Below are 27241 nucleotides of genomic sequence, written 5' to 3'. Positions count from 1 at the left end.
GTTTCCCCCAGATCGTCAAACCAGGGCCCAGTTGTTCGAAGGCCAGTTAGCACTAATCCAGGGTTAAATTTTAATCCAGGTTTCTATATTTCTCTGTGCAAAGGCTGTTTTGGGACAACTTTCCCAATTCTTTTTAGAGCATTCAATTATGAAATTGTCGACAAATGGAATTGAACTAAATTTTCTTTTAAAGCTTTCAGATCTAAAATTAAATTTCACACTAACCCTGGGTTATCCTAACCCACCTTTGAACAATCTGGCCCTGGTCAGTAAAACCATCATCACACCTGGTCAATTTGCCCAGTGCCCCACCCCTAACAAAACCCTTGGGAACTACAGACAGATTCTTTAGCAATTGAAAATAAATGAAATTTTACTAAGTGCAGTAGAGACCTTCATGATAACAGCAGTTTTTATGCTACTCCATTCATAGGTCAAACTGCAGTCTTATCTCTCCACACCCAGTCTTCAAAAACTAATCCCCACCCTGAAGGTAGCATAGCCTTCTTGTCACCTATCAGTGTAGCCAGTGGATATTTTGAGAAACAAGGTGGCATCACTCAAAAAGCCATTTCTCTACAAAGACAGACACACTCAGAATCCTCATCAAGTAAACAAACCACAGGTAAACTGTTTGTAGTAAAATAATTCTCCACAATCACAAAATAAAAGAAAGTCAGCTATATTCAGGAATGAAATCCTAACCTAGTATCAAATGCTCAGCCTGTCTCATCACTCTAAGCTATGTACAGTACAATACAGTACACAACTAAATTTTCAGCAAACGTAATTATTTTCAATTGGCAACCTATGTTCAGCAGTCATATGGCAGGCTGCAATGTTTTTATTACCAAGTGTTCATGGTCTACAATTAGTGAGATAAACTTGAGCTTATTTAAATAATCTTTTGCTATTGAGAATTACAGATGCTTGTGGAAAAAAGTCAATCTGTGATCTTCTTTTACCCATATGACATTGAAACTGCTGTATTTTTTAGGAACTTTTAGTGACAACAAGTCAAGCCTCACCTTTGTCCCATGGTTACCTTTGTCAGCCAGTGATAGACACATTTTGTCTGTGACAGCCAGCCGTCTACAAAGCAGAAGCTCCTCCCTGGTCTCTAAGTCTTGTGAGTTTCTCAGAGATGTTCTGTTTAAGGATTTCCCAGCTGAGATCTTCTTACACAGACCAAACGTGCTTCAGGTAACAAGAAAATATGTCTCTACTTAAACCCCTGAGCATCTATGTGGCATCCTGCATATGTTGAAATTTAGAGAGACTCAGTATAACTCCAGGGGCCTGTTTCTAAAGTCCTGGTAACTTAACGGGCCAGAAGCCATGTTTTAAAATAAAAATTTAAAGGATAGGAAAGCAGGTTCTGGTATCCAAACCAGTCCTTTTTGTTTCTTTAGTTTTATTGTATCATTTTCAAAACCTTTGAAATCCCTGTCTTGAATGAAAACAGAACAGCTTTATGGGCCTGTTAAGTTATGGGACTTTTGAGAAACAGGCCCCAGGCCTTGGTTTTTTAAAGGCTGGTTAGAGCTATTCAGTGGTTAAATGGTTGTCAGCATATTGTGCAGTAATTTTCTTTTAACACTTTGCTACTGGATTATTAACAATTATTCCATGAGCGTGCATTGGATATGAGATGACAGATAGCCAACGAGGCGTGTAGCGCTGAGTTGGCTATAATCATCTCATATCCAACAAGCGTGAGTGGAATAATTGTTTTATTAAGAAAAACGACCTCAAGATATTAGACAAATTTTCTTGACTTTATTTTGTAAGAAGAAACAGGATGTTACAATGTACAGATATTCCCTGGTGAAAATCCTGTTCAGGATCCTGTCCAAGATCTTGATTGGATCCTTACAAGGATCCTACCTGAAATCCTATTCAGGATCTTGTACAAGATCCTGTAGGATCCTGTAGGATCTTGTACAAGATCCTATGGATCCAACAGGACCCTACAGGATCTTGTACAAGATCCTATGGTATCCTATAGGATCTTGTAGGATCTTGTACAAGATCCTATAGGATCCTATAGGTTCTTGTACAAGATCCTATTTTGGTGAAACAGAATCCTGTACAAGATCCTAAAGATTCTATAGGATCCTACATATCCTATAAGCAATAACCGCAGGGCTGAGTTTGAGTGAGAGTAATAATTTAAATTCAAGACACAGCAAATAATATAAATTACAATTAAGGTTAATAAAAAAAACAAATAAAAACTTTATTTAACATTTTATCTGCTGTGACTTTAGTCTTAAATGTTCCTGTTGTCAGATTCTTATAATTTCTCCTTCCATTTTCTACAATCAGCACAATCACATGGATTAGGCTTCAAAGATTTCTTGTAATGATATCTTACAAATGCCAAAAAAAGCTTCCATGACGTGCGCTCATAATTTTTCTTCTTCATTTTCTTCTTCATTTTCCTCTTCATCTATTTCCTTTAGTCCTGCTATGTAATCTTTCGTGTGATTCTTGACCTGTCTTAAATCATCTTTGTCAGCATGGAATTCCACTACATCTAGCAAATCATCAAAGGCGGTGGAGGCCATTTTGGCATTGTGTATGAAGTCAGGATTAATAATTGATCTTCCTCAAGGTTATAATCTTAAGACTTACCTTCACCTTTTTTAAATTCGGTTAAAACAATAATTCCATCAGGTCGCAGTAATAGCAAGTATGGTAAACATTGTAAGAAATATACAACTTTTTTGAAAGACCTGTTTCGGCACGCATATGCCATCTTCAGTCAATGAGTAACTGAGTATGAACAATTATATTGCATACAGTAGATGAATACATTATTTACAATATGATGTAATACAAAAGCGGGTACTAATTACGTGACATCAAACATCAAAGGTGTAGACTAAAATGCTAGGAAAGTGTTATAATGCTGCAATTGTTTGTTAAGTTCAGGTTTGATCTTATTTATATAAAAAGATTCTTTGAGTTTTAAATCAACTGATGATCAAAGCAAAGTGCTCACCTTGCATTACTTGATAGGTAAACATTACCTCTTTGTGACGGTTTTAAAAAGAAAAGCACTGTCAACAGTTTTAAAGACAATGGTTCATGTTGTTGTTAAGTGCAAAGTCTAAAAGTTTTGCTGTGTTTGCAGATTTATAACTGTACAATACTTGTCAATCACCCAATCCCAACACTGCATCAGAATCACCACCCAGAGTGCAACTCCATAGTCTCCCGAGACTGACAGAGCCCACCCCCTGATCAGGATGGTCTTCCTACATGGGATCCTATTAGTATATAATTATCCAAGATCCTATTCTTGCCCAGGATCCTGATCAGGATAGTGATCCTAAATAGGATCCTATATATATCCAGGATCCAATTCTTGCCCAGGATCCTGATCAGGATAGTGATCCTAAATAGGATCCTATATATATCCAGGATCCTATTCTTCCCCAGGATCCTGATCAGGATAGTGATCCTACATAGGATCTTATAGATGTCCAGAATCCTATTCTTCCCCAGGATCCTGATCAGGATATAGTGATCCTACATAGGATCCTATATATAATCCAGGATCCTATTCTTGCCCAGGATCTTTATCAGGATAATGACCCTACATAGGATCCTCTATATATCCAGGATATTATTCTTGCCCAGGATCCTGATCAGGGCAGTGATCCTACATAGGATCCTATTTATCTCTAAGATCCTACTTAGGATCCTATTCAGGATTTGAATAAAGGCTGATAGTTTCGAAAGAAACTGTTTGGGGCTGCGTCGGTGGGAGTAACGAAATAATTTGGATATATCAACAAAGTTGAAATGGTAAATTGGCCACCGTAATGATTACAAAAGCTGACGTTTCGAGCGTTAGCCCTTCGCTCCGACGAAGGGCTAACGCTCGAAACGTCAGCTTTTGTAATCATCACGGTGGCCAATTTACCATTTCAACTTTGTTGATATATCCAAACTATTCAGGATTTGTTATCTTTCTAGGATCCTAGTCAGGATTAAAATCCTATACAGGATCCTAGTTAGGATCCTGTTCCTATTCAAGATCCTACAGGATCCTACAGGATCCTGGACAGGATTTTCACCAGGGTTAAATTATGGTATATTGGCTCATACACCATAATGGCTAAGCCAATAAAAAGTCTTCAATTGCATTATCCAGTGATCCAGTTTTTAATAATTAGTGATATATCCAGTGGTTAACGCTATCCATCTTTTGAACAATCAAGGCCAGTCATACTGAAAGCAACTTACATTCACATAGCATCACCTGCAGTGTAAAAATGGTACATGGCACCCAAGGGGTGAAATGTTATCACAATGATCATGGAAATAATTATTATATTTTCCTTGTTGAAAGATTTTACACACTCATTAAAAGAATATCAGTTGAGTGAGGCACATAATAAAGGTCATCGTGGGAACCTTCCTTGTTTCTAGTTGTTACTTAATCATTGCCAACCCTGGAAAGCCTGCCCAAAGAAGTTAAACAACACATTGCCACTAAAAACAGGACCAGTTGGCCAAGACAAGGTCAAAATGTCTTCACCAAAGTTCTGTCATACTTCACTCAACTTCAATTTATAATAAACTGCTAAATCTTGTGAACTCCATCTTTCATTGTAAGCTGGCAAATTGTTCATGGCAAGAATCAAGTCAAATTAATTGTAGTTCAAAAAAATATAAGGAAATGAAAATGTCAGGTCAGTCTTTTCTGTCATTGAGATTTATTTTATTTTTGTTTCTAGGAGCAATTATCTCACTACCTCTGGTGATTGGAATTATTATCATAATGAAAATTAAAAATCTATTTAACACTAAGTGTTTTCAAATGAATTATTTATGGTTAATTATTGTCATTACTAAAATCAGACATTTGTGTTCTGTGCTCTTTGAGAGACTTAAAAATTAACACTGACAATAGATACCTGAGTTTTTATTAATTTTTTGTTTTTGTAGTCTCTTTTAGAACTGTTGGAGGAGAAGGGCCATCTTGGTGATGAGGCTCCTCTCACACTTGGTGCCATACGCTGTCTGTGTGATCTAAGTCATCATGTCCTTGTACGTCTTATGGCAGTGTGTGACCTTGTGCTTTTCTGTCCTGAACAAGGTTTGGCTCTTTGTTCTGTCTTGTCTTCATGAAAGTAAAATGTTATATACATGTATGAAACACTTAATCTATAAATTTTTTTATTCTAAAATATAAATGATGTTTATGCTAAAGAATGTCTTATGTTAAACTTTATAATGTTAATAGAGGAAAAACTGATATGAAGTTTTTGGCATTTTTTCATATTTTTGCAGTTTTGAAGCTATGCAGTTTTTTTTTTTTGAAATGATAATTGTATCAATTCATTTTTGCATATGCCTGTAGTTGTTCTGTCTTATCTGAGTTTAGCATTTTCTCTTAATCTTCTCTATCATTCACCTTATTCCTCTTTAGGATAATTTTAATTTTTCACTTTTTAATTTTGTTCATGGCTAGCAAGTGAGTTTACCTTGTCAGAATTAATCTCTCCCTGCTTTCATGACAGATTGTTGGAAATACCGGCACATTTCTATGTCAGTGGAAACAAAGAACCAAGGTTCAGATCAACAGGTGGCAAATGTAAGAGAAACTGGAGATGGAGGAGATGACAGGTGTGTCTGCACTTAGAGGGATAGATGAGAGTCACATACAGTGATGGCTTCTGTTTAACAAATGGTAAACACCACAGCGTACACTATTGAGGTATGGATGCACGCGGGAGGTTGCTAAGCATGAAAGAAGGGTAAGAGTCGCTTGAGGAGATAGCCGAGAGCGACTCTAGCTTTTTGAGTGCTTAGCAAACCTCCCAAGTGCATCCATAACTCAATAGTGTACGCTGTGGTGTTTACCATTTGTTTTATAACATAACATTGATACATTGTAGCTAAAGAGTTCCCTTTTATTTAACAAATCTTATGCGACCAGAAAAAAACAAGCGCGTGCGGAAAAATAGCCTTTGCATTTGCTCACGCCAGCAGCATACACCCATGGGCAAATGGGGGACGCTAAATTGACCAATCAGAGCGTGCGCTTTACTTTGGTTATGTTATAACATAATCTACATGCAACAGAGGAAGCTCATAGACTATGAGAAGAGGAACTAATAGTTTGAAATAATTCCTTTTAGGAAAGGGAAATGTTTTGTAGCCTTGTGCCATCACAGCCCTGAGAAACCTTTTGCTTTTTGAATCTGTGTAAATTTATTTGACTTAATGGTAGATTGAAATACTTTCTCTTTCTCTTGGTCTGCATAGTGGGCCAACAAATTGTTTTAAATTTTGGACTTATTCTGGATAAGAAAGGAATAAAACTGCATTGAACAGTGACTTAAATGTATATAGTCACAGGAAAAATTGGCAAAAAAAAAAGAAAACGAAAAACAGTCATTCTACCAGAATTAAATTGATATTGATGCAGGGTTGTTGTTAGGTCAGGTGGAAGGTGGCAGAAACTGCCAGCAGTCAGACCACTTTGGGCAGGAAAATTACAAATTGAGATAAAAAACTGAAAATATTTATTTTTGAACTGATTATAACATCAATGTCTGGCTGACAAAGATTACGCAGATATGTCACCCAATGCTGGAAATGACATCTCAGAGAGTTTCAAATTTGAAATTTTACCCTGGGATCATGTCCCCAGACCCCTCTTGAATGGGCTTGTTGATTTGTAACATGCCATGTTTGCAATGCAAGCATAATTCAATTCAAATGCCTTCTTAGTTCAGATCATGCGTCTCTGACATTTTCTAATGACAACCCTGATTGATGTATTTTAATTGGCTTCTTGATGGTAAAAATTGGAACAGTGGTGTTGACCTCATTTTCCTTTTCTTTCAGTGATGATCAATCCAGTTCTAAGGTGTCTGACAACAAGGTGTCTCAGGCGAGTGATGAGGATGAAGATGAGATGGTCACTGAAGCCTTGCAGTTGAACCAGCTATCCTTGGAGGAGTTTTGTATAATTGTGCTCTCTAAAGTTGTGCCCATATTTAAGGGATCCCTGTGCACAGATTCAGCCATAATCGAATCAGCTGTGAGCTTGTTACACAAAGTGTTGAGTTTGATGGTGAAAGTTTTTCCGGTTGATCTTTGGAGACGCGGAACAAAGTTGAATTCCTTGATGGTTAGTTGCTGATTCTGTTTGGTAGTAAATGAAAGTCGATTTGATAGTTGCCCAAGAAAGTGATTTGTAATGCACCTTAAAAATCCATGTCACAATTTTTCACTTTAAGCTTTACATAATTTATAGGATTTTTCAAAGTTAGTCAAAATTAAACTTCTCAGAAAAAATGTCCCACCACAGGAGATGTGGATCAACATTTTGTTTCTACGAAGCTGGGGAAGTAATTTTGTGGAAGCTCTGCACGTGTAAGAAGTCTTCTATTTGGAAGTTTCAGTGGTACAGCATGTTCAAAACATTGTGACCACATGACATGAATCCCAACAATGTTTGACTCATGTCCTCCACTCAACATGATGATGATGGCCAAAGGGACTATGTTTTTCTTTTACATAGGCAGTGTCAGACACTGCCTATGTAAGAGTGGCTTAAGTCCTTAAATTATGCTAACTAAAGCATATTAACAAATTTGCTACTTATCTGTATGTTTTCCTCTTTTCCAGGCTAGTTCTCTTGTAAATATAATGAAGGGTGTGGGTCAGAGTATTGTGCATCATATCAAATATTATGGAAGGCTTGGCCTGGATGAAGGGAAAGACAAACAAAAGGACTTTAAGCCTCCAAACCACACACTACCAATACACCGAATGACAGTTGTCAATTTGGCAACATTTCTGTTGCAGTTCTTAGATAGCGTAGTGCCTTTGGAAATTGTAAGTACACTACTTTTCACAGAGAAAGTGTAGGAGGATTATCAGAAAGTTATTAATAATAATCTCCATGTAATTTTGCTGTGATCACCTCTTTCTACTTGAGGCAGACATCGTTGGAAACTCTGTGTACCACCCTTCAAAGGATTGTGTGGGAGGATTTGTTTTAAAAGGTCAAATTTTTGTCAAAGATTTACAAAGTAGCCTTTGATGCCCTCATTCTCCTTTCCAGGACTGAACACTCTAACAGTGCCTGGTTACCCCTGGTGCCTTACTGTTGTTCTTGGGCCACTAGGGAATCTAGTTTTTTCATAAAAGGCATATGGTGGGCACCCTTGATTTCACCATTTCAGAGCAGCAGGCTCCCTTCAATTTTTCCTAGAGCACGGCCTTGCTAATGCTGAATTTTACCAGAATACAAACCCATGTTGCAAAAGGGAAGATTTCATGAATGTAGAAGTCTTCTGATGAGAGGTGACCCAGAAATAAAACTCGATGTTAGACAGGTTTTTCGTGAATTTTCCTTGATTTTTGTCTGCAAGATAGTGATGCAAAATATGCGAGTACAAAACTAAGCCACTGAATTTATTTAGGAGTTTCAGATAAAACCAGTTAATGCTAATAATTACTCATAGAAAGTCATGAAATCATATTAATTTGAAAGAGTATTAACTTTCTTGTTTGCACAGTTTATGTTCTACTAATTATTCTGTCTCAGTGGTATCTGTAAATGCCTTTCTTCCCAGTTAAGTTTCTTAAATAACCATTTTTCAGTCATCTAGGGTGGTTCCTTCTGAGGTAACAACAGTGATGTGGCTCCTTTCTATGGATGAGCTCCTGGTTATCTCCCACCCCCATTTACGACCTGCAGCAATGAAGTACCTTGCTCTTCTGGATCCATGTTCGCACAAGTTGTGTGCTTTCACTCAAGGAATATGTGACTCTATGGCTCACACCTGCAAATTCCTCAAGATGTGTAGAGTCAAGGTAAAATTGTGGTTCCTTTGCTCAACAAAGTATTGATGTTTTGTCACATGATATACATTGTAAGCTGGAGTTGGGATTAGAAATCTCCAGTAAACCACTGGAATGTATAAATGTTACAAAACTCCTGGGAGTACACATCGACTCAAATCTTAAATGGGAATTTCATACCAATTTTATTCTTAAATCTTGTTATGCGACTCTGAGAACCTTAAAAAAAATAAGGAACTTTACTAATTTTAAACTACGGAAACATTTGGTAGAAACATTAATTCTGTCTAAAATAAGCTACCGTGACATTGTTTTTTATCCACTACCAAAGTTCCTCTCAGCTAGACTACAAAGGCTCCAGTTCGCTATGGCTAGTTTCATCACTTGTAAATAGTATATCTACCATTTTGGATCTTGGCTGGCTACCTATCCTGGAGCTAAGGGACTACTCACTACTAAAGACTATTTTTAAAGCACTGTATTCTGATAACTGGCCCTCCCATTTAAATTTGCAAGTGGTTAAACCCGTTAGGCATCTCCGTTCCAGTGTTGCTCCAAGGCTTTATGTTCCATTTGTACATGGCACCTTTCAGCATTCAGCAGCCATGATTTTTAACGAATTGCCAACAAATATAAGGAATTGCACAGATTTTAAAGAATACTGCAGGCTCTGCAAGGCGTTCTTGAAGGCGCGCGCTTTGTCTTCCTTGTAAAGATATAGAAACAACCACCACCACCAACCAATATATTCTGCATATTTACTTTCATGTATAGTTTTTATTACAATTTAGTTAGTCATTATAAATTAGTTTTAATATTAAATTTTAGTGTCGTAGGCCTTCACAGATGAAGAGCTACACCTTTTATGTGGATATACTGTGAATAAACTGTTATTATTATTATTATTATTATTATTATAAATGCAGGGTATGCGAATGAAGTTGAACCATCTCAGAAAAAATTTTTACAATACTGTACAACACTTCTTGTGCTAAGATTTCCTATCTTTTCATTACCTACAGGAACTTGCTCACTCCTTGAATGAGCTCTCTAACCTTGTGCTTGCCTGTGTGCCCAGTGTCACTTATCACAAGCACATGGAATTCATCTCTGAAGCAGTGAAGATCTGTAGCAGGGTCTGTGACCCAGCAAGTCAGGCAGATGAGAGGGTCATCCCTGTATGCCAGAAGATAGCGCTACAGATACTTGCTCATCCCTGTCCTGAAGTAAGGCTGCAAGCTTATAAAGTATCCCTGAGTCTGGTGAAAGAAGCTTGCAGTGTGAGTCATGTGACTGAACCATTCTCTGTGGTCTGTCAAAAAGCTCTGTTTTTGTTAGATAGGGCAGTGCTACATCAGATCTGCTGCTTTGGAATCTATGATGAGGATGAAAAGGTCAGTTTAGTTAATATAATTTGTTTACTTTTTATCACTACATGTAGTAGTATTACACTTAACTGGGGTTTTTTTTTTCTTTTTTTTTTTTAGTAAGTCTGGAAAAGCTTTAAAGAATATATTAAGTTATTACCTGAAAGTTCTCCTTGTTCCAAAACTGGCATATCATTGTTTGGACTTGCGAGGGAATTTGATAAATAAAAAACATCTGATTGAGGAGGTGTTTCCTTGTTTCCCAGATGTATAGTGTGAGTGTGCCAAACTCTGAGCTGACTCTTCCACTATTTAGCATTGTGTTGAAGTCGGGCATTGACTTGGTTCCAGGTTAGAAACATCCTCGCTTGGTTGTGCTTTGCCCCTCAAGACTCGCAACCATTAGAATTTGACAAATAAAAGACATCTGATTGAGCAGATGTTTCCTTGTTTCGCAGGTGTATAGTGTTAGTGTGCCAAACTGTGGGTTGACTCTTCCACTCCCAAGATCTCAGTGGTAATTCTCCTTACTGTCTGTCATACAGTCCTTATGATGGAAGTTTGGAGAATTTGACATTTGATTGACTAATCATCCCCTAATTGACATTTTTCTTTATTTTCATCACTTGGTTGCATGATATTGTATTGATAACGTAACAGGGTTTGTACAGGTCGTGGAAAACCTGGAAAGACATGGAATTTTAACAGGTCAAAAGCGTGCGAACCCTGTGTAAGGAGAAATTCTGGGTTGGTCACTCACAGGAGTTAAAGACATCTGAGTTTGAGCCCTGGCTTGGTCATCTTGTTGTGTTCTGGGCGTAAGACTCAACTCTCACAATACCTAACAAAATGCTAGGAATGTGGGGGAGAGGAGAGGAGGGTACCTGTGATGAAGTAGAAATAAAGTAGAGTAACAATATCCATAAGATTACATACCCCCCCCTGGGCACTTCATAACATAGAAACTGGAATAGGTTCTACTGGGATGGGCCACTTCGTTCAAGTGCAGACTATGTACCTGCATATATTCAAAATTAGGAATTGTTTCATGTAGGTGTGTGATGTGGCAGTTGAACTCATTACCACCTTACTTCTTGGTCGTCTCAGTATGAGTGGTGAACTCTGGAAAAAACTCCTAGAAGGCTTGATTGCCTCGTTACCCCAGCTGCAAGGCTCAATCCTAGTTGATCCAGCTCTGGATCAATGCATTCTGGAGCTTGTAGCCTCACATGGTGCTGCAGGAGGGCATGTCACTGCTGAAGGGGACATCATAACATTACCATCCTTGGAGCAGTTCAGAGGGGCACTGCGCCTGATGTTTGTAAAAGACTCCAAAGTACGCAGTAAAGCCTTTGAATCTGTTGTCTGGCAGCTCACAAATCAAGCAAGTAGGGAGAGAAGGAAGAGTTCATTTCAAGGTATTCTGGCGGACAATGCTGCAGATCTTTTCATGGTGGATCAGCTGACCTCTGCTGTCCATGCTCATGTACCAGCAACACACACCAGTGTGGACAAGACTGAAATTCTCAATTTGTTTTCCATACTGTCTTCATCTTCTCTGGATGTGGCTCTGAGGAAATCTTCAGCTCAGCAGCTAGCCATCATTTCTCAAGGTAAAAAGATGTTCTGTGTGTAAAACCATTTCCTGCGTTTGACTGTATGTTCCAAATAGTCACATATACCAAGGTATAGATGCAAAACAGTACTTCAAAATGTATAGCAAGTGCCATTTATTACTCTTTTACTTTGTGATAGAAAAAAGAGTATTACAGAGATTGGATTTATAATATATGATTTCTTCTCAGCAAGTGAGGCCATGAAAGTGTTTCCTGATGATAAATCACTTTAGGTTCCCCCTTTTATTGGTTTATTACAAAGGGGCAAATACGATTGAAAAGAGAGATATGAAACAACACTGGCCTAATGGTTACAAAAAAGCATCCATAAAGCATGCCAACCAGTTTTTGACAAAATTATTAAAGGTGCAAATATTATCAAAAAGAGAGAAATGAAGCAACACTGGCCTAATGGTTACAAAAAGCACCATAAGCTTGCCAACCAGTTTTTGACAAAACCATCTTACTTGTCATTTTTACCCCATTGAATGAGGGTCACTTTTACTGGCTTGCTGTGTTTTACAGTACAAATCAAAGCTAAAACTTCCTTCCTTTTCTTTCAGATCCTCAGTGGCATGAGCCTCTATTACAGGAACACGCAGATGAAGTTTGCATGTCTATTCTGGCAGAAATATTAGAACAGGATGCCCCTTTGCACTCTACGACCACACCTTGCCCAATGGTAGAGGTCATACCAGCCTGTCTGACCATCCTAAGACTGTTAGTAGAATACAGTGCTAGCTGTAGACACCGTTTAGCTACGAAATTGTCTTCCTATACTATTATTACAAGGTAAATAGGTCGATGCGTTGGTTCAGTGGTTAGTGAGGTGGAGTCTGGGTCAAGAGGTCGGAGTGTGAAATCTGGTCGGGTTATTGTGTTGAGTTTTTGGGCAAAACAATTTACTCTCACAGTCCCTGTCTCCACTCAGAACTATAAACAGGTACATGCGAATTTTCAGGGAAGCCTGTTTTTTTTTTTGGAGGGGGGGGGGTAACCTTGTGATGGACTGGCATCTCATCCAGGGAGGAGTAGTTATCCTGTTCCCATCGTGCTATGAAGACTGAGATAAGCTCCAGCTACATGGGCCTCTTGGCTCGAGTACAGTCTTTTTCACTTTCTTGCGAAGGTGACAATCTTTAAATCTACTGTTAAGTGTAGTTCAAGCATAGGAAATGCCACTTTAGCGCAGTCATTTTATATAATATTTCTGTTATGATTTGCTCCTCAGGTGTGCCCTGCTGTGTCAGCTCACTGGTCAAGTGAAATACGAGGCTGCTTGTCTAATGATTCTTCTCCTCTTTGATGAGGCTGCAGTAGTGGTGCCTGATAGTAGTAGTAGTGGGATACCTTTCAGCTTACCAAAATCACTGCTAAGAAGGTATGTTATTCAAACGGTTTGTTGCTTTACACATTTTCTCGGCAAAATTAGGAACCTTAAGCAAACCACGAAGGCGACAGCAACGAGGACGAGGCAAAACAAAGGATTTAATGGGCAGATTAATAGCTATGCTCGTGTGTGAAATAACCAAAATTTGCCTAATCTGAGAACGGAAACCACGAAAGCAAATTATTTAAGTTTCCATTTGAAACTCAACGCTGCCCGTAAACTTTATGCTGAATTTGAGGTGTGGTGCAGTAAGAGACAGTGAACACATCCAGCCATGCGCGAAATTCAAGCTAAAAATATTCATTGTTTTGTTTAATCAACGTCTTCCTATGCGTTGGCGTCCTAACTGCTTAAGGTCCCTAATGGTTCGTCCACATCGCAGCCTCTTAACTGCTCCCACAAATCAGGATTGAGTGACTTGTCTAGATTTCGCAACCTTGCCCAGTTTGGAACGGAGGGAAGGGTAGCCACTAATCACAACGTATGGTTTTTGTTTTCAGTTAAATTTAGCGAGGTTCTCATCTCATAAATCTTGGGTATCCAGGTCTAAAAATGTGTGCTTGTCTTCTGAAGAGATAAGTTGCCTTGTAGCATTCATTATTCTTTTTTTTTTTTTTTCATATTGTCTTTCTCTTCTTTTTTTTTTGGCAGATTTCAGTTCCCATTCTCCCCTCCTGTTCACACCCCTGTCAGTGTGCACCAGTCTCCGGACCTTCAAGAGAAAGACGCGCTGAAATCAGAACCAGCTGTGTCCAGACTAAGGTTGGCCTGGAATCTAGGTTGGCATGAAAACTTCGAGAACATGTCTAAAGTAAAAGGAGTGGAAGAGAATAGCAAATCAGATAAGAGTCTAGGGTAAGATATTGTTACTGCACATGTAAGCCCTCGTTATGCGCACGCCTAAAGACGCTACCGCCAGTAGTTGTTGCGTTTTTTAACTTATTCGGTGCAGAGAGCTACAATAAGATATTATTTGCTTGTGAAAAGTTTTCTCAGAGAGGTTGATATAGCGGAAGTAAGCGAAAGGCAAGCGTGAAAAAAAGCGCGAAGGGCGAGTCCCACGCGGAAGGAGGAGTGCAATATAATTGACACCTATCGCGCTCCTCTCGCGCGAGAGGAGGCGTGCGAGCGATATTATTGACGCCTGTCACACTCCTGTCGCGCGTGGCTTGCTCTTTACGCACGCCTCGCGCTTCCGTCCGCTCGCTTGAAAAAAAAAATGATGAAGAGAGAAAAATTTGGCGCCTGTCTCGCAGACTATAAGCAACCTGTTTGCTGTCAGGATCAACAACGTCAAAAACGTCTTGGATAGAGAAAGTGTCCCTGAAAAACAAAAAGTTGGTAAATAATTGATCGCTGTCCCATAGATATTGGCGAGCCTTGCAGTGGACAACTCTTGATGCTGAACTTCTTGGTTGCACTCATGTTCAAATTGCTCTGAGTAATCACCTGCGGTGTATGGAGACAGCAAACTCACATTATGATGTCAAGGTTGCTCTGAGTAACATCACGGCTCACTTGCTGGCTGATAAGAGTCCCACAGCCAAGCAAAAACTAGCAGTGGAGGTTCTGTACACTTTGAAATGGGAAACTGCAGTTGAGAGGTACACACGAATTGATATGTCATTGTGAAACTAAGAAAATCTTGAACACTGGAATTATTTTTGAAATGTAATTGTGTAGAGGAGAATGTGCCAATCAGGGAATAGCTTGCGATCAGACCCTCAGCGCTGCAGGGCGAACGATTCTCCGCCTCCGGGAAGATTGGGTACAAGTTAGTGAGAGGTTTGTTGGGGCCGGGGGTCATGAACTAATAGGGACTTTAAGCTAACCACGACGGCTACGGCAACGAGAACGTGAAAAAACAATAGATCTAATTGGCAGAACAATAGCCCAGCACGTGCGTTTTAAAACTTTGTACATTTCTTAGCCGTCCTTTGCAAAACAACAACGTGAAATCACCAAAGTTTGCGTCGTCTGTGAAGCTAAACCGCGGCGGCAAGTTATTTTAATTTACATTTGGAACTCAACGCTACTTTCCTGCGTTATGTTGAGTTTGAGGTCTGGCGCCCTATGAGACGGTAAACACATGCAGCCATTTTCGAAATTCTAACTTAAAGTAGAAACTCTTTTTTAAATCGACGTCTTCCGTGGCGTTGCCGTCCTGACTGCTTAAAGTCCCTAATAATGAGGCATTAGATCCCTTTAGATTCCTTTGCAGACATCTCGCCTGCTCGTATAGCTCAAGGCATCATGTTTTCCCCTTCGCGAAGAAACGCTCGGGCCGATGCGCAAACAGTGAGCGTAGACTAATCAGGCGGAAGAAATTTTAACGGAACTCAGTGACGCTAATCATTTTGCAGAACCAGAACATGTAAGCCAACGGCTCGCTTACGTGTTTTGATCTCCCATGTGTTTTACCACCAGACAATAGACATTTCCTTCATATTGTAGATGTTCATGGACTTTTTTTAGTTAAACAGTAAAGGGCTTTTATCAGTTTTGTATCCCTTGTTTCCCAGCAGAGGTCTTTACTTTTGTTTTAACTTTTAAATGAACTACTTTTTGTGAGACACACCATCACTTACTGGCTTGTGTAGTTGTTTTTGACTTGTGTAAGACAACTTGATATGCCATCAGTGAAACATTCGCACATGCGCAGACGTGTGACCGTTATACTCTCGGCAATTCCATCCAATTAGATATCTGCAAGTGGTGCCAAACAGCAGCGATGACGATAACTTGCTTATAGAGTTACTGAAGGTGTTAGACATTATCTTAGCCAGTCCTCGTCAACCTCCGGAGCCTGTGGTGGCCTGGGTAGCTAGGGTAGTTTTACAGAGGGATGGACCACAGATGACGCTGCTGAGAAATGTTCAAACGAGCACTGCTGGTTCGCAAACAGTGTCTGAAACAAAAAGGTGTGCGCTGTAGATGTTTTTTATACCTTTTTAAGCCGTCCTAAAAACAGCAATGTCAAGTCACCAAAATTTGTGTGGTCTGAGGATGGAAACCCCGAGGGCGAATAAGACAAGTTTCCATTTAGAATCGCATCATTGAACAAAATCTCGCATTCTGATTGGTTAACGAAGCGAGGTATTAAGCATGGAATTGCGAGTTGAAAACGAGGCCAAGTGATATTGTTTCGCATCTACGTAAGCATCACAGCTATCGTCAAATTGTAACAAAGTTCTGTTGCAATGCCAATTTAAAATGTTTGCAAAACCATTCACCTTTTAAAGAGCCAAAAACAACAAAAAAAAGCGTTTTTCAAAGTGAGCCGGAGATTCTTCTTTGTTTTGAACAGAACCTCAATTTCTTGGAGAGGTATAAAAAACCTCTTTCGCTTGCTGAAGTTAAGATGTGGCGCTTTAAGAGACGGTAAAGACGTCAAGTCATTCGTAAAATTTCAACTAAGAAAGATTAATTTTTTGTTTTAGTCGACTTCATCCTCGGCCTAACCGTCCTGACTGCTGAAGGTCTCCAAAGTGTCAGTAGGTTTCGGCTTGTGAGTGGCAAAACTTATAAAGCAGTCTAATTTGGATATATCAACAAAGTTGAAATGGTAAATTGGCCACCGTAATGATTACAGAAGCTGACGTTTCGAGCGTTAGCCCTTCGTTGGAGCGAATAGAAGAATTGAGGGTTGTGTGTGCTTTTAAAGGCAGAAAATGGAGCTACGTTATTGGTGGGTGCATGGCAATGCACCCACCAATTTTTCATGTTTTTCTCGTTGCCATGCACCCACCAATAACGTAGCTCCATTTTCTGCCTTTAAAAGCACACACAACCCACAATTCTTCTATTCGCTCCGACGAAGGGCTAACGCTCGAAACGTCAGCTTCTGTAATCATTACGGTGGCCAATTTATCATTTCAACTTTGTTGATATATCCAAATTATTTCGTTACTCCCACCGACGCAGCCCCAAACAGTTTCTTTCGAAACTATCAGCCTTTATAAAGCAGTCGTCAGCATCCTTTTCAGAACGCGCGAGCACCGCTACGTTATTTTGCCGTAGCTTTAACAACTTTACGCACGACGTTAATCTTTACTGAATGTAAATCCATGTTGTACCGCCGTTTCCGTTGCAGAGCTTTACGCAAGCATCTCCTATCTTTCCTGGTAACTTTGGTAAAGTGTCTATCGCGATACACCAGTGAATGGAGACTGGATAAAGAGAGAATTTTTATTGGTGACCTGGCATACGCTTTAGCTCTGAATCTGGATTTAGCAGACAACCCTCAGTTCTATGATTTGCCCGTGCTTGAGACGTCACTTGTTTGTTTGGCGCATGTCACCTCGCAACCACGGTGGAGTTCATACTGTAAATTCTCCCAAGGGATGAGTCTGTGTATACAACTAATGACATCACTGGTTCAGGTAAAGCAATTTGAGAGTAGTTTTCAATCGGGCGTCGTAAAACTGAAAGCAAATTATGACAATGACTGATATAAAAAAAGCAGAAAGTTACCATTAGTCTGTGAGATCTGAAAGTAATTAGAAGTAAAAGGCTTTTAGCGCGAGTAAATTCGACATTGACATCGAGATCTAGTGACATCAAATTCAACGCTGACTTTTACTTTGACTCTGACTTCGCTTTGACAAATTTACATCATTTTGCTTTTACATCTTCATTCGTCCGACCGACTTGACCCCGGGTAGTACCATTATTCGGTGCATCTCGTGGAAGCCAGCTCACCCAACCACTCAGTTTTCCCTATAGGTGCAAGATTGAAAAATTGACGCATTGTTTTGGGTGAGAACACGACGACTACAATTTTTCGAAAGATTTCTTTCTTTCCGTTTGTTTTAAAATAACTCGTAGTTGACACGTTAATATCACTTTTTCAGGTGGTTCTGGCGTTCCACGCGGGCAGACTTGGCGCCAGTTTGTCATTCATGGGTAAAGGTGTCACTTATTATTCCAGTCTATGTCTGTTGCACCTTACGCACGAAATGTCCATTATTGATCCTGAAAAGGTAACTCATTGTTTCTTTTGATTATGTGACAGTTAGCTGAAACTACGGTTTTCGTTTCCTTTGTTTTTTTTTGTATACTTTTACAAATTCTTTCAGAAAATGTTTAGCATCTTACTTAATTCGATGACCGCGTTAAAAGATTACCATCTGTCTCACTCTTCTTCATACAGGAAACTTGCCGCTTGTGTCATTACTATGAACCTAGTAACTCGTTATAAGTCCTTGTGGCTTATTTTGCAGGAACACAGCAGGCAAATGTCGGGCGTACACAAAGGAATCAATTATGGCCGGTCGCGCGCCAATTACCACGCGAATACGCCAAGAAAAATTGAAATGTTTATAAAAATTTGTGAAAGAAAACAAATGCAGGCAAAAGACTTGAGCGAGCACAAAGCTCATCTAAGTACGGGTCTCCTTTTGATTTATCATTTTGTTTTATCTTTATCAAAAAAGTTGTTTGGTTTTAAAGTAACGTGACTTACTGGTTTGTGTGTTTGTTACATGTATAACTTTGTGAGACAACTTAGCTCTGATAGCCTAAAAAATACGCCGTCTCCCCATTAAGACGTTCGCACATACGTAGACGTTGGACCTCAGTGTTGTTTGCAGGGCATTCGATCGCGAAATCAGAAGGTTTGAGCTTCGAAATCCTCGTGGGGCCGTTGTTCTTTTCCACGATTCTCATTTCTTCTCTTCATTGAAGTTGAGTGTAATTTATTGTAAGCTTAGTACACATCGTTTGCTCTGTAGGCTTGGGTCCTACGTTGGTTAAGTGGTCAAGACCATCAAGATGAGCCCCTACCGTGGTTGGTGCCTTTGTTGACAGACCGCTGGCCGGATATCCGTTGGATTGGCCTTGGAATATGCACAAGTCTTGCAGGAAGCGAGCAAGGCAGGCAGGAACTACAGATGGCTGGGCAGAAGTTTGTGGGTGGCCTGTGGAGCTTTGTGTTCACTGTTTTACTGGATGACATGGAATGTGGCTTTGTCAGGCAGCAGGTTTGTAACAGATCGGTGTGAAATTTTTCAGTCCTAAAGAGATAGGTGGGCAGCAGAAAGGCGCGGTAGATGAATAGTTACCTCGTTAGACTCCCGATGAGTAGGTACCTTTTTGAAGTTCTAGTCAAGGCTGCGGCTATTGCGTCGTATTATTGGGAAACACACTCAACATTTACATTGCCTTATTGTCGTAGTAATTTTGGGGAAGGAACCTTTAAGAGCGATGGATAATTTCTATGATATCACTGTCGAAAGCCACAATAAGGAAGTCGATTCTTAAAAACTCTTCAAGGGTCATATTGATCCATTGTTTTTCCTCTATGTTTTCGCCCAGATTCAAAGCGAAAAAAAAGGTACAGTATGCGTTTCTTTGGTTGAAATACTGACAATATTTAAAAAGGAAACTAAGACAATTATTCGAAAGCAGATACAATTCCTAATAAAGCGCTACGTAGCCCAAATAAATAACACCAGAGTTACTGCCTAACAGTTCTCTAGTGAAGGGAGGCTCTCTAGAGCGGTTACGAATTCAATTCTTATTTACATCTCTTTTTTTAGGCGGCTCTGTTGCTTTGTACTTTAGTTAGCGGACTGACACATGGTGAAGACTCCCCTGAAGAGAAGCGAAGCGATCAACTGAAGGTACACACCAAATGTTACTTGCAGAGATTAGAAAACCGCCTTCTCGTCATCGTATTACATTGACTCTTCGTTTTACCTTTCTGGTCTAGTAAGTTATACGGTAGTGGATGAAAACAACTGTGTTTTCCCGACAGCGTTTATTTTTTTTCTTCTTTCTGCCCCAGTCTTGTTTAAAATATTGAATCTGAACTTTTTGGGCTCTGTTTTAAAACTACGTCAATGGTGCCTAAAACTGTGACGATCTTTCCCCTCTTGAAATTTTTACCTGCGGCTCAAGTGTATGATTTTCTTACCACTTTTAATCGCAATTAAAAAGAGCTCTTGTGGGCATCGATAATTTCTTTTATTCAGAGAAGGAGTACAATTTCAAAACTGGATAAGAAAGGGAACTTCGACAAGTTCTATGCTCTAAGCTGAAGGGCCCTAGCAATTGAAATTTATCATCAAATTCGGCAAACGTTAAGAGAATGATTGTATAGAATGAACGTGATTATCACAAAACTTGACCACGTCCATTGCGGCGGCTGTTTCTCTTGATTGATTCAAGGCAACAGCTTGATAATTATGGTATTGCATGGTGTTTTTTTTTCTCAAACTGAGAGGTTACAGATCTCTGCACTTCAAGTAGATCCCATGTATTGCAGACTAAGATGTACTGCACAGATTAAGGTTCTAAAAAATCTTGATAAATTTCCTTTCCTTTCATTAATATGTTACTTCTCGCCTTTCCTATTTTAAAGAAACCCTCAAAGGAAATTCAAGATCTGCATTCCCTTCTGGAGCATTTCAAGTTTTTCCAAAAGTTCTCCAACATGCTTACAAGCAGTCCAATTCCATTGATTCCTTCACAAGGGACATCCAGGGCCTGTCAAAGTTCTGCCACAGTTTCTCTTTCGTCGGGTACTGGTACAGACTTTCCATACAAGCCCCTTGGTTCAACGCCGCAGACTCGGTCTGGCAGTGTGAGCTCGGAAGCGCAAACGTTAGTTACAGAGTGTGCAAATGGCAAGGCAAGCCCTGGAGTATTTTCAATGGCTTCTCACACTTCAAGCACAGTCTTGTCAGGGGTGTCCCCGTCCGATCCTGAGACGCAGTCGTCGAGGACTCCTACCTCCTTGGTTCCACTTATTAATGAAAGAGGTCTACCCAGTGGGTAAGTCTTCTTCACCTTTTTGCTTGATTTTTTATTCGTTTGAAGTCACGAATGATTCTGTTATAGATATTAAAGTCAAGGCTGAAACAAATTAAACTGGGATGTCCATACTTTTCCAAAGCAGCATTGTAGCAAACAAAATGTAGCAATCACGGTGCCAAAGCTCACCTTTGCAAATACTTTTTCAACTGAAGTTTCATGTGAAGATTTGCCGGTTTTGATTAATTGGTATTACAAATTAAGAGACCTTCAAACGCCTTCTCTTCTTATTTCCGCCGCTGATGCGAAGTTTAGATGGCATTTTGGTGGAGTATCGTAAAAGAGAAACTGAAGTAGCCATATCGGCCAATCAAATCAAGGGAACATTTTAGATGGATAAACAGTGAGGGCTTAAGATAAGAGTAAAAAAACTACTTTCGAATGCAGGGAAAACAAGGGCGACCAATAGGGTTCCAAGCTCATTTCTTTTTTCATGGTAGCCATTTCGCGACCTAAGGTCACCCGTCACCAGAAGTAAAATGTGAGTTGTCAGGACAAAAACTGCGGCTACCGCAGCTTTTCTTTCAAATCTGCATTCGTGTTTACTTCTCTTCTTATTTATTTAAACGTTTGCCTATAGACAATAGGAATTTAGCGAAATGAGAGTGAGTACTCCTAAAAAGCAACCTCATGCTTAAGGGCGCGAACGTTTTGTCGAGAGCTGCCGTCTCGTTTTCTTGTTACTCTCGCTAGTGGTTGATCCCCTGCTGCGCACGCTCATTCCGGGCCAGTGGTTGATCCCCTGCTGCGCACGCTCCTTCAAATCGGCATTCGTGTTTACTTCTCTTCTTATTTATTTAAACGGTTGCGTATAGACAATAGGCAATATAAACATTACAGCTTTATGCATGACTGCCCAACGCAAGTCGTCAGATCGGCGACTTTCCTTACAAATTTAGCTGCCAAACATTTTCCCCTCTCGCCATGCAGACTAAATCGGTTGCGGCCTGGAACGCTGACCACGTCTCAGGTGTTTTTTAGTTATACTGAGAGGGTGCATGGACAGAATCACGTAAAATGCTGTTATTTTCCCTTTTGTTACCGTTTCATGTAACGCTTAGTATGTCCAGTGCCAGTGGTAGTGGTGGTGTTAGTAGTTCAGTTAGCTCTGCGGCTCCATCAGGGACATCCTCAGAAACTACAAGGTCCTCAATAACGCCGGGGCTCATTGGTGCAATGGCACGTCTGGTGAACAATTTGGTACTCCAGGTCCCAGGGCCCATCATCGCAGCCCTCAACAAAGCAGAGATTTTGAGCAGCATTACTGAGTAAGTATGGCTGAATTATACATTTCAGTGTAGAGCTAAGATAAATTGGTTTTATGAACTGAGTTGATATTTTAAATTGGCCACCGTGAAGCGTTTCTAAAGCTGAAGGTTCGAGCGTTAAGCCTTCGTCAGACGTACCATCTGCGTCTCCCCTCTGACAAAGAGTAACGCTCGAAACGTTAGCTTTAGAAACTCTCTCTGTGGAGGCCAATTTACATTATTAACTCAGTTGGTAAAACCCAATTATCTTGTAATACCCCTCCACGACGCAGCATCACAGTTTCTTTTACCCCCTTTATTGAAAAAATATTACCTTTGAGCTTTTATGAAATCAAATATCAGGAGAGTTCCTTAATTTCATTAAGGAGAATTCTGCATGCGAAATTTCATCTCATTACCAAATTGTTTAGTTACTAGACCACTGTGTTTTTTCCGGTTGTTTGCAGCCATGTTGATTGCACGGAGGTAAAAGGCTACCTTTGTGTGGAAAAACCAATCCCGCTGTCCTATGCGTCCTCTGTAATGATTCAAGAGATACTTTCCATGTACAGTGAAATCTTGTCTTTCCTCCGCACTGTTGTCAAAGTGAATACCATCTTTTGCTTCAATTTGCTACAAGACCACGAAGCTCTGGACAGGATAATGCTACTATTTTCACTAGATGCTTCTCATGCAGGTAAACTGAACGCCCACTTAAACATCAAAGCTGCCGTTTAATGTTAATCAAGCAGTAGATTGCACTCTCTCTCTTTAAGCAACTTTCAATTGGGTGTCGAAAATGATCCGGAATTGCGTTGGTTTTACTTTATTTTTCCCTTTATTCGCTTCAGTTCTCATTGGCTCTTTTCAGCATGTTTTCCTTCCTTCTGATTGGCTGTTCTGGTTACCTTGGTTTTGGTTTCGCGACAGGCAATCGAAAAGCGCTCTAAAAGTTTACTGGCGTTACAGCCCACGCGGGATGCTGGGAAAGGACGAGATAAATTTCCTATGAAAAATACAATGATATCAAAATTAACAAAATGTACGACGGCGAGACTCCAAGTGAACAATAACCTCATATCATTTCCGATTTATGCCTCCATGAGAGTAATATCCATTTGTATGGAAAGCTTACTCATACTCTGAAGAAAAAAGGTTACCTCTCTGGAGTATTTATAGCACAAGTTTTCGGGTACTCACTTAACCTTCGGTGTGGAGAGTTAAGAAAAAGTAGCGTCTAAAATATTCTTATAACCTTTTCCTCTATTATATTAGATGGCAGTCTACAAATTGGCGTCAGAACCGTGCGAGAGAGTGTCTGCAAACTGCTAGTCACATTACTGCAGAACCAAGGCCAGCTGTCAGTTCCAAGTGTTGTTGAGGACACTCTGATTACTAACTGGAGGCCGTTAATCAGTAAGATGGAATTTTTTTCTACGTGTACTTAGATAACCGTCCCCCGGTTAGCTCAATTGGTTAGAGCGCTGGATTGTGTTGTGCGGGAGGTCGAGGGTTCGAGCCCCAGCTGGACCAATACTGGTCTTAAAATAAGTGAGGAGAATTTGCTACCTTTCTATAATCAAGAAATGGATAGATATTCTAGTCTTCTCGGATAAGGACGAATAAACTGTAGGCCCCGTCTCCTGCAGGGTTAGGGTTAGGAGACGTTAATTTCCCACGCACGAGATTACTGTGTGGTGGATGTCCTCTCCTGGGGTGGGATGGGTGGGAATTGGCCCTGAAAAGCCCCTATGGGGAGTGGTCATGTAACGTATGTGTGTGTGTGTGTGTGTGTGTGTGTGTGTGTGTCTGTGTGTGTGTGTGTGTGTGTGTGTGTGTGTAAGTGTGTGTGTAAGTGTGTGTGTGTGTGTGTGTGTGTGTGTGTGTGTGTGTGTAAGTGTAAGTGTAAGTGTAAGTGTAAACATGACACTTCAGGAATCGTTGAAAAACTTGGAACAAATACCTTTACTTTTATGCATGCCGTAGATGTAAGCATGCGTTTGAATGAACTTTGAAATCTCTCTTACGAAACGTGTACTTGAGAAAGATGTTTCAGTCTACTTTTATTTACAGAACTATTTATAGGCTAATTTTTTCTTGCGGTCATCGCTCATAATAGAATTAACGCACTGTTGTTTTTTGTGCTTTTCGTTTCTCTCCGCCGTTAGTCATTCTCCCTTACCCTTAACCTCTTTCTGTGATTAGCATCTGATCTCTCCTTACAAAATTACCCCTAAATAAAACACGAAGGTCACGAGAATGAAGAAAATGATCACCAACCGAATAAGCTCTCGATTGTTAAACAAATTCTCCTTGTCAGCACCCTAGGAAATGTGTAAAGAAAAGTATGGAGAATATGCAAATCAACGTTGGGGTGTGAAGTGGTTAATGCTATTTCAGAACAGATATAATGTCTAATCACCATTTTTTTCTTCAGGTGTCATCAAAAATTCATTTAAAGGGAACAAATCCCCCACCCTATCCTCCCTAAGAATTTTACTTCTTAAGCTTCTTGGCCTCCACTTGACGATCGAGGGCAAACGACACCTCGGTGGGAGAGGGTCAAGTGACGGAACATCTGATAAACCTTTAACAAGGAATCGTTTAACTCGATTACTCGATAACAACGATATCAGTGAACACGGGGTGGATGTTGTGAATAATACGAAAAACCATAGAGAACAAAACGGTGAACACAGCCCAGGATTGTCTGCTACCAGTGAAACGTCTGGTCAAGAACTTTGCAGCGTTTTGCTAGAAGTTTACGACAATGCCCCGTCGCGGCAGAGTTCTAATACCACGGATAAGGAACAGGCGTTAGTGTGTGCCGTTCTGAGTTCCTTATTGGCTTTAAGTCACGCGGCAAAACGTATTGCTTTGCAAGGTGAGGAGATTGATCAATCTGATCTGATAATTTCTCCTTGGAGGGTTAGGCCTCTCTTTAGAGTTTTAAGCATGCATGTCCTGTAAAATTTATTTCATTCGCGTCTACTCAACTCGTGAGTTTGGTTTTTCAAAACAGCTCCTAAACCACCTTTTCAAGTCCTCGCATATATTCATTCTTGCTTCCTTTGTTTATCCAGCTGGACTTGTCGAAACCACGCTGGAACAGGTCAAGCATCTCCATGCCCAGTTAAACATAAATTCACTCCAGCTAGGAAAAGGTTCTTCGTGGAAAAAGAAGGTAATGACTTAAAACATCCTGTAGCAGTTTGTTTCACTGGCACAAACAACTAATTTCTTTCCCTCTTTTGTGACAGCTCTTTTCCTTGGAGTTTCCTGTGTAACGTGGTCTCTACTTTTTGCATTCTTTTCTCGAATTTTTCCCTAGAGCTCAAACCCTTTCTGCAAGTTTAGTACCTTAGATAAAAGGGCTATTATCAACGGAAGACCATCACTTTTTCGTGTCCATCTCTTTTGTTTTCGTTATTTCACCTCAGCTGATGCTCTCTCCTTTTTTGGTATCCTTAGTAAGGCAACATAAAGTTCAGACAAACTTTTTCATTTTTAACTTACTGTTTCTTTTCAGGAGGATCCATTGATGGTAGAGCTTATTAAAGTGCTCCAACTACTCAGAAACTTTCTTCACCGTAGTGCATCAGTCAAGGTGTCTAGTAGCAATGAAATTCCTTACAGTAAATCGTTTGCTTCTAGCAGTGTTGTCTTACCGTAGATCTATCTTGATTACCAAATAGATGTCTGGAAATTTCACAATCAAGTAAAAGTGCTTCAGGATTACAGGGGTTTGAATAAAATCTGGTAATGGCGGTGTACCTTTCACACTATCGGCAACCGCTTTTGGAAAAAAGTTATTGAAATCCCCTGCAGGATTCTGGGAAGAGGTTAAGGAACGTTTTTGTCGTCACAATGAACGTGTGGGAATGCAAACTGAAGTATACTTTCTTTGCCTCATTTTTCTGTAGAGTGCTTGCTTGGAAAGCGGAATCGTTGATGTCGTGCACAAACTCTGGTCGTGGTGTTCTGTTGAGGTGCAACTTCTAAACGAAGTGTTGCGTCTACTATCAGCGCTGACTGCACAGTTTTCTAAAGGTGAATAGTCCCTGTAAACTAGTAACAGTTACTTTTTAAAAATGTACCAACCTCCTCCACTTAGTTCTAGACACTATTATTCTCTTTTCGTTGAGAATTCTTTTATGATCTTTTGGGATCTCATTTAACTTGCCGCAATGGCAGTATCACCTGGTGTGAGTCATTTAAACAATTGTGACGGAACTTGTCGTCTTCTTAAGTGAAATTGCGCCTCACATCTTTTATTTTGATCACCTCCATGTTCACAGCACTCACCAGTTGGAGAAATGAGATCTGAAATTTGACTTCATTTGTTTTACTTCGTTTTGTTATTGGTCTACAAAGTTCATGCCACCTTCTGTACTAATCAAATGCAAACTAAAACCACTTTTGCCATGGTAAAACTGATTTTTCTCTCTACCCTGAGTGTTCTTTGCTTCCATTGTTCTGAATTGCCGACTTTGGTGTTTTGTGTTTGGTGTGCGACACTTTTGAATAGCACCATATGTGCAACATCCAAAGTGTACATAGATGAAAAAAATCTAACATATATTGCCCTTGCAGCATCAGCCTTTGTCGCGGGTAGTTCAGGCGTTCCTGGGAGCGTTAGCCGTTCTGTTCAGAGTGGAAGCACATTACTGCACAGTCTGATCAAACTGACTCATAAGACTAACAGTAAGCTTCAGAACAGCTCCAGTTCTGAATTGGACATGCACCTTGCTGTTCTAAGGAACATGTCCAATCTGCTTAGTAACCTGGCTTTAAGTGCCGAGTGCAGAGGAGTCCTGTGGAAGGTAGGTCTGGAAATGTGTCACCCGAAATAATGTCATTTCATTTATAACAGTCGCTTTTCAAGAGGTAATATCTCTTCTTCTCACAAATTTATGCCTTTCTTGTTGTACTCGGCAGGAATTTAGCGAAATGAGGGTGAGTACTCCT

General features: G+C 40.0%; 1 protein-coding gene across 2 annotated transcripts in view; it reads left to right on the top strand.

Annotated features, from left to right (window-relative positions):
• LOC111328547 (rotatin) overlaps positions 1-27241 on the top strand; it is a 33868-nt gene that overhangs the window by 2611 nt on the left and 4016 nt on the right. The window contains exons 4-31 of one of the 2 annotated variants that reach the window (XM_088754398.1): positions 434-625; positions 998-1203; positions 4963-5113; positions 5538-5643; positions 6871-7156; positions 7657-7866; positions 8638-8850; positions 9861-10232; positions 11260-11818; positions 12385-12613; positions 13053-13202; positions 13863-14066; positions 14579-14815; positions 15914-16134; positions 17307-17593; positions 18065-18193; positions 18944-19192; positions 19751-19834; positions 20575-20987; positions 22088-22294; positions 22741-22970; positions 23549-23689; positions 24711-25157; positions 25357-25457; positions 25803-25880; positions 26197-26323; positions 26867-27096; positions 27212-27229. In XM_088754398.1, coding sequence (XP_088610524.1) covers positions 434-625; positions 998-1203; positions 4963-5113; positions 5538-5643; positions 6871-7156; positions 7657-7866; positions 8638-8850; positions 9861-10232; positions 11260-11818; positions 12385-12613; positions 13053-13202; positions 13863-14066; positions 14579-14815; positions 15914-16134; positions 17307-17593; positions 18065-18193; positions 18944-19192; positions 19751-19834; positions 20575-20987; positions 22088-22294; positions 22741-22970; positions 23549-23689; positions 24711-25157; positions 25357-25457; positions 25803-25880; positions 26197-26323; positions 26867-27096; positions 27212-27229 — 6077 coding nt within the window. Of the gene's footprint in view, positions 1-433; positions 626-997; positions 1204-4962; positions 5114-5537; positions 5644-6870; positions 7157-7656; positions 7867-8637; positions 8851-9860; positions 10233-11259; positions 11819-12384; positions 12614-13052; positions 13203-13862; positions 14067-14578; positions 14816-15913; positions 16135-17304; positions 17594-18064; positions 18194-18943; positions 19193-19750; positions 19835-20574; positions 20988-22087; positions 22295-22740; positions 22971-23548; positions 23690-24710; positions 25158-25356; positions 25458-25802; positions 25881-26196; positions 26324-26866; positions 27097-27211; positions 27230-27241 lie in introns of both variants that reach the window. The other variant, XM_022933046.2, reaches the window with a different exon arrangement.

This window comes from Stylophora pistillata, chromosome 3 (assembly GCF_964205215.1).
Source record: "Stylophora pistillata chromosome 3, jaStyPist1.2, whole genome shotgun sequence".
Taxonomy (NCBI): domain Eukaryota; kingdom Metazoa; phylum Cnidaria; class Anthozoa; order Scleractinia; family Pocilloporidae; genus Stylophora; species Stylophora pistillata.
Note: the sequence above shows the minus strand (reverse complement) of the source record. Positions and strands in the feature narration are given on the sequence as shown.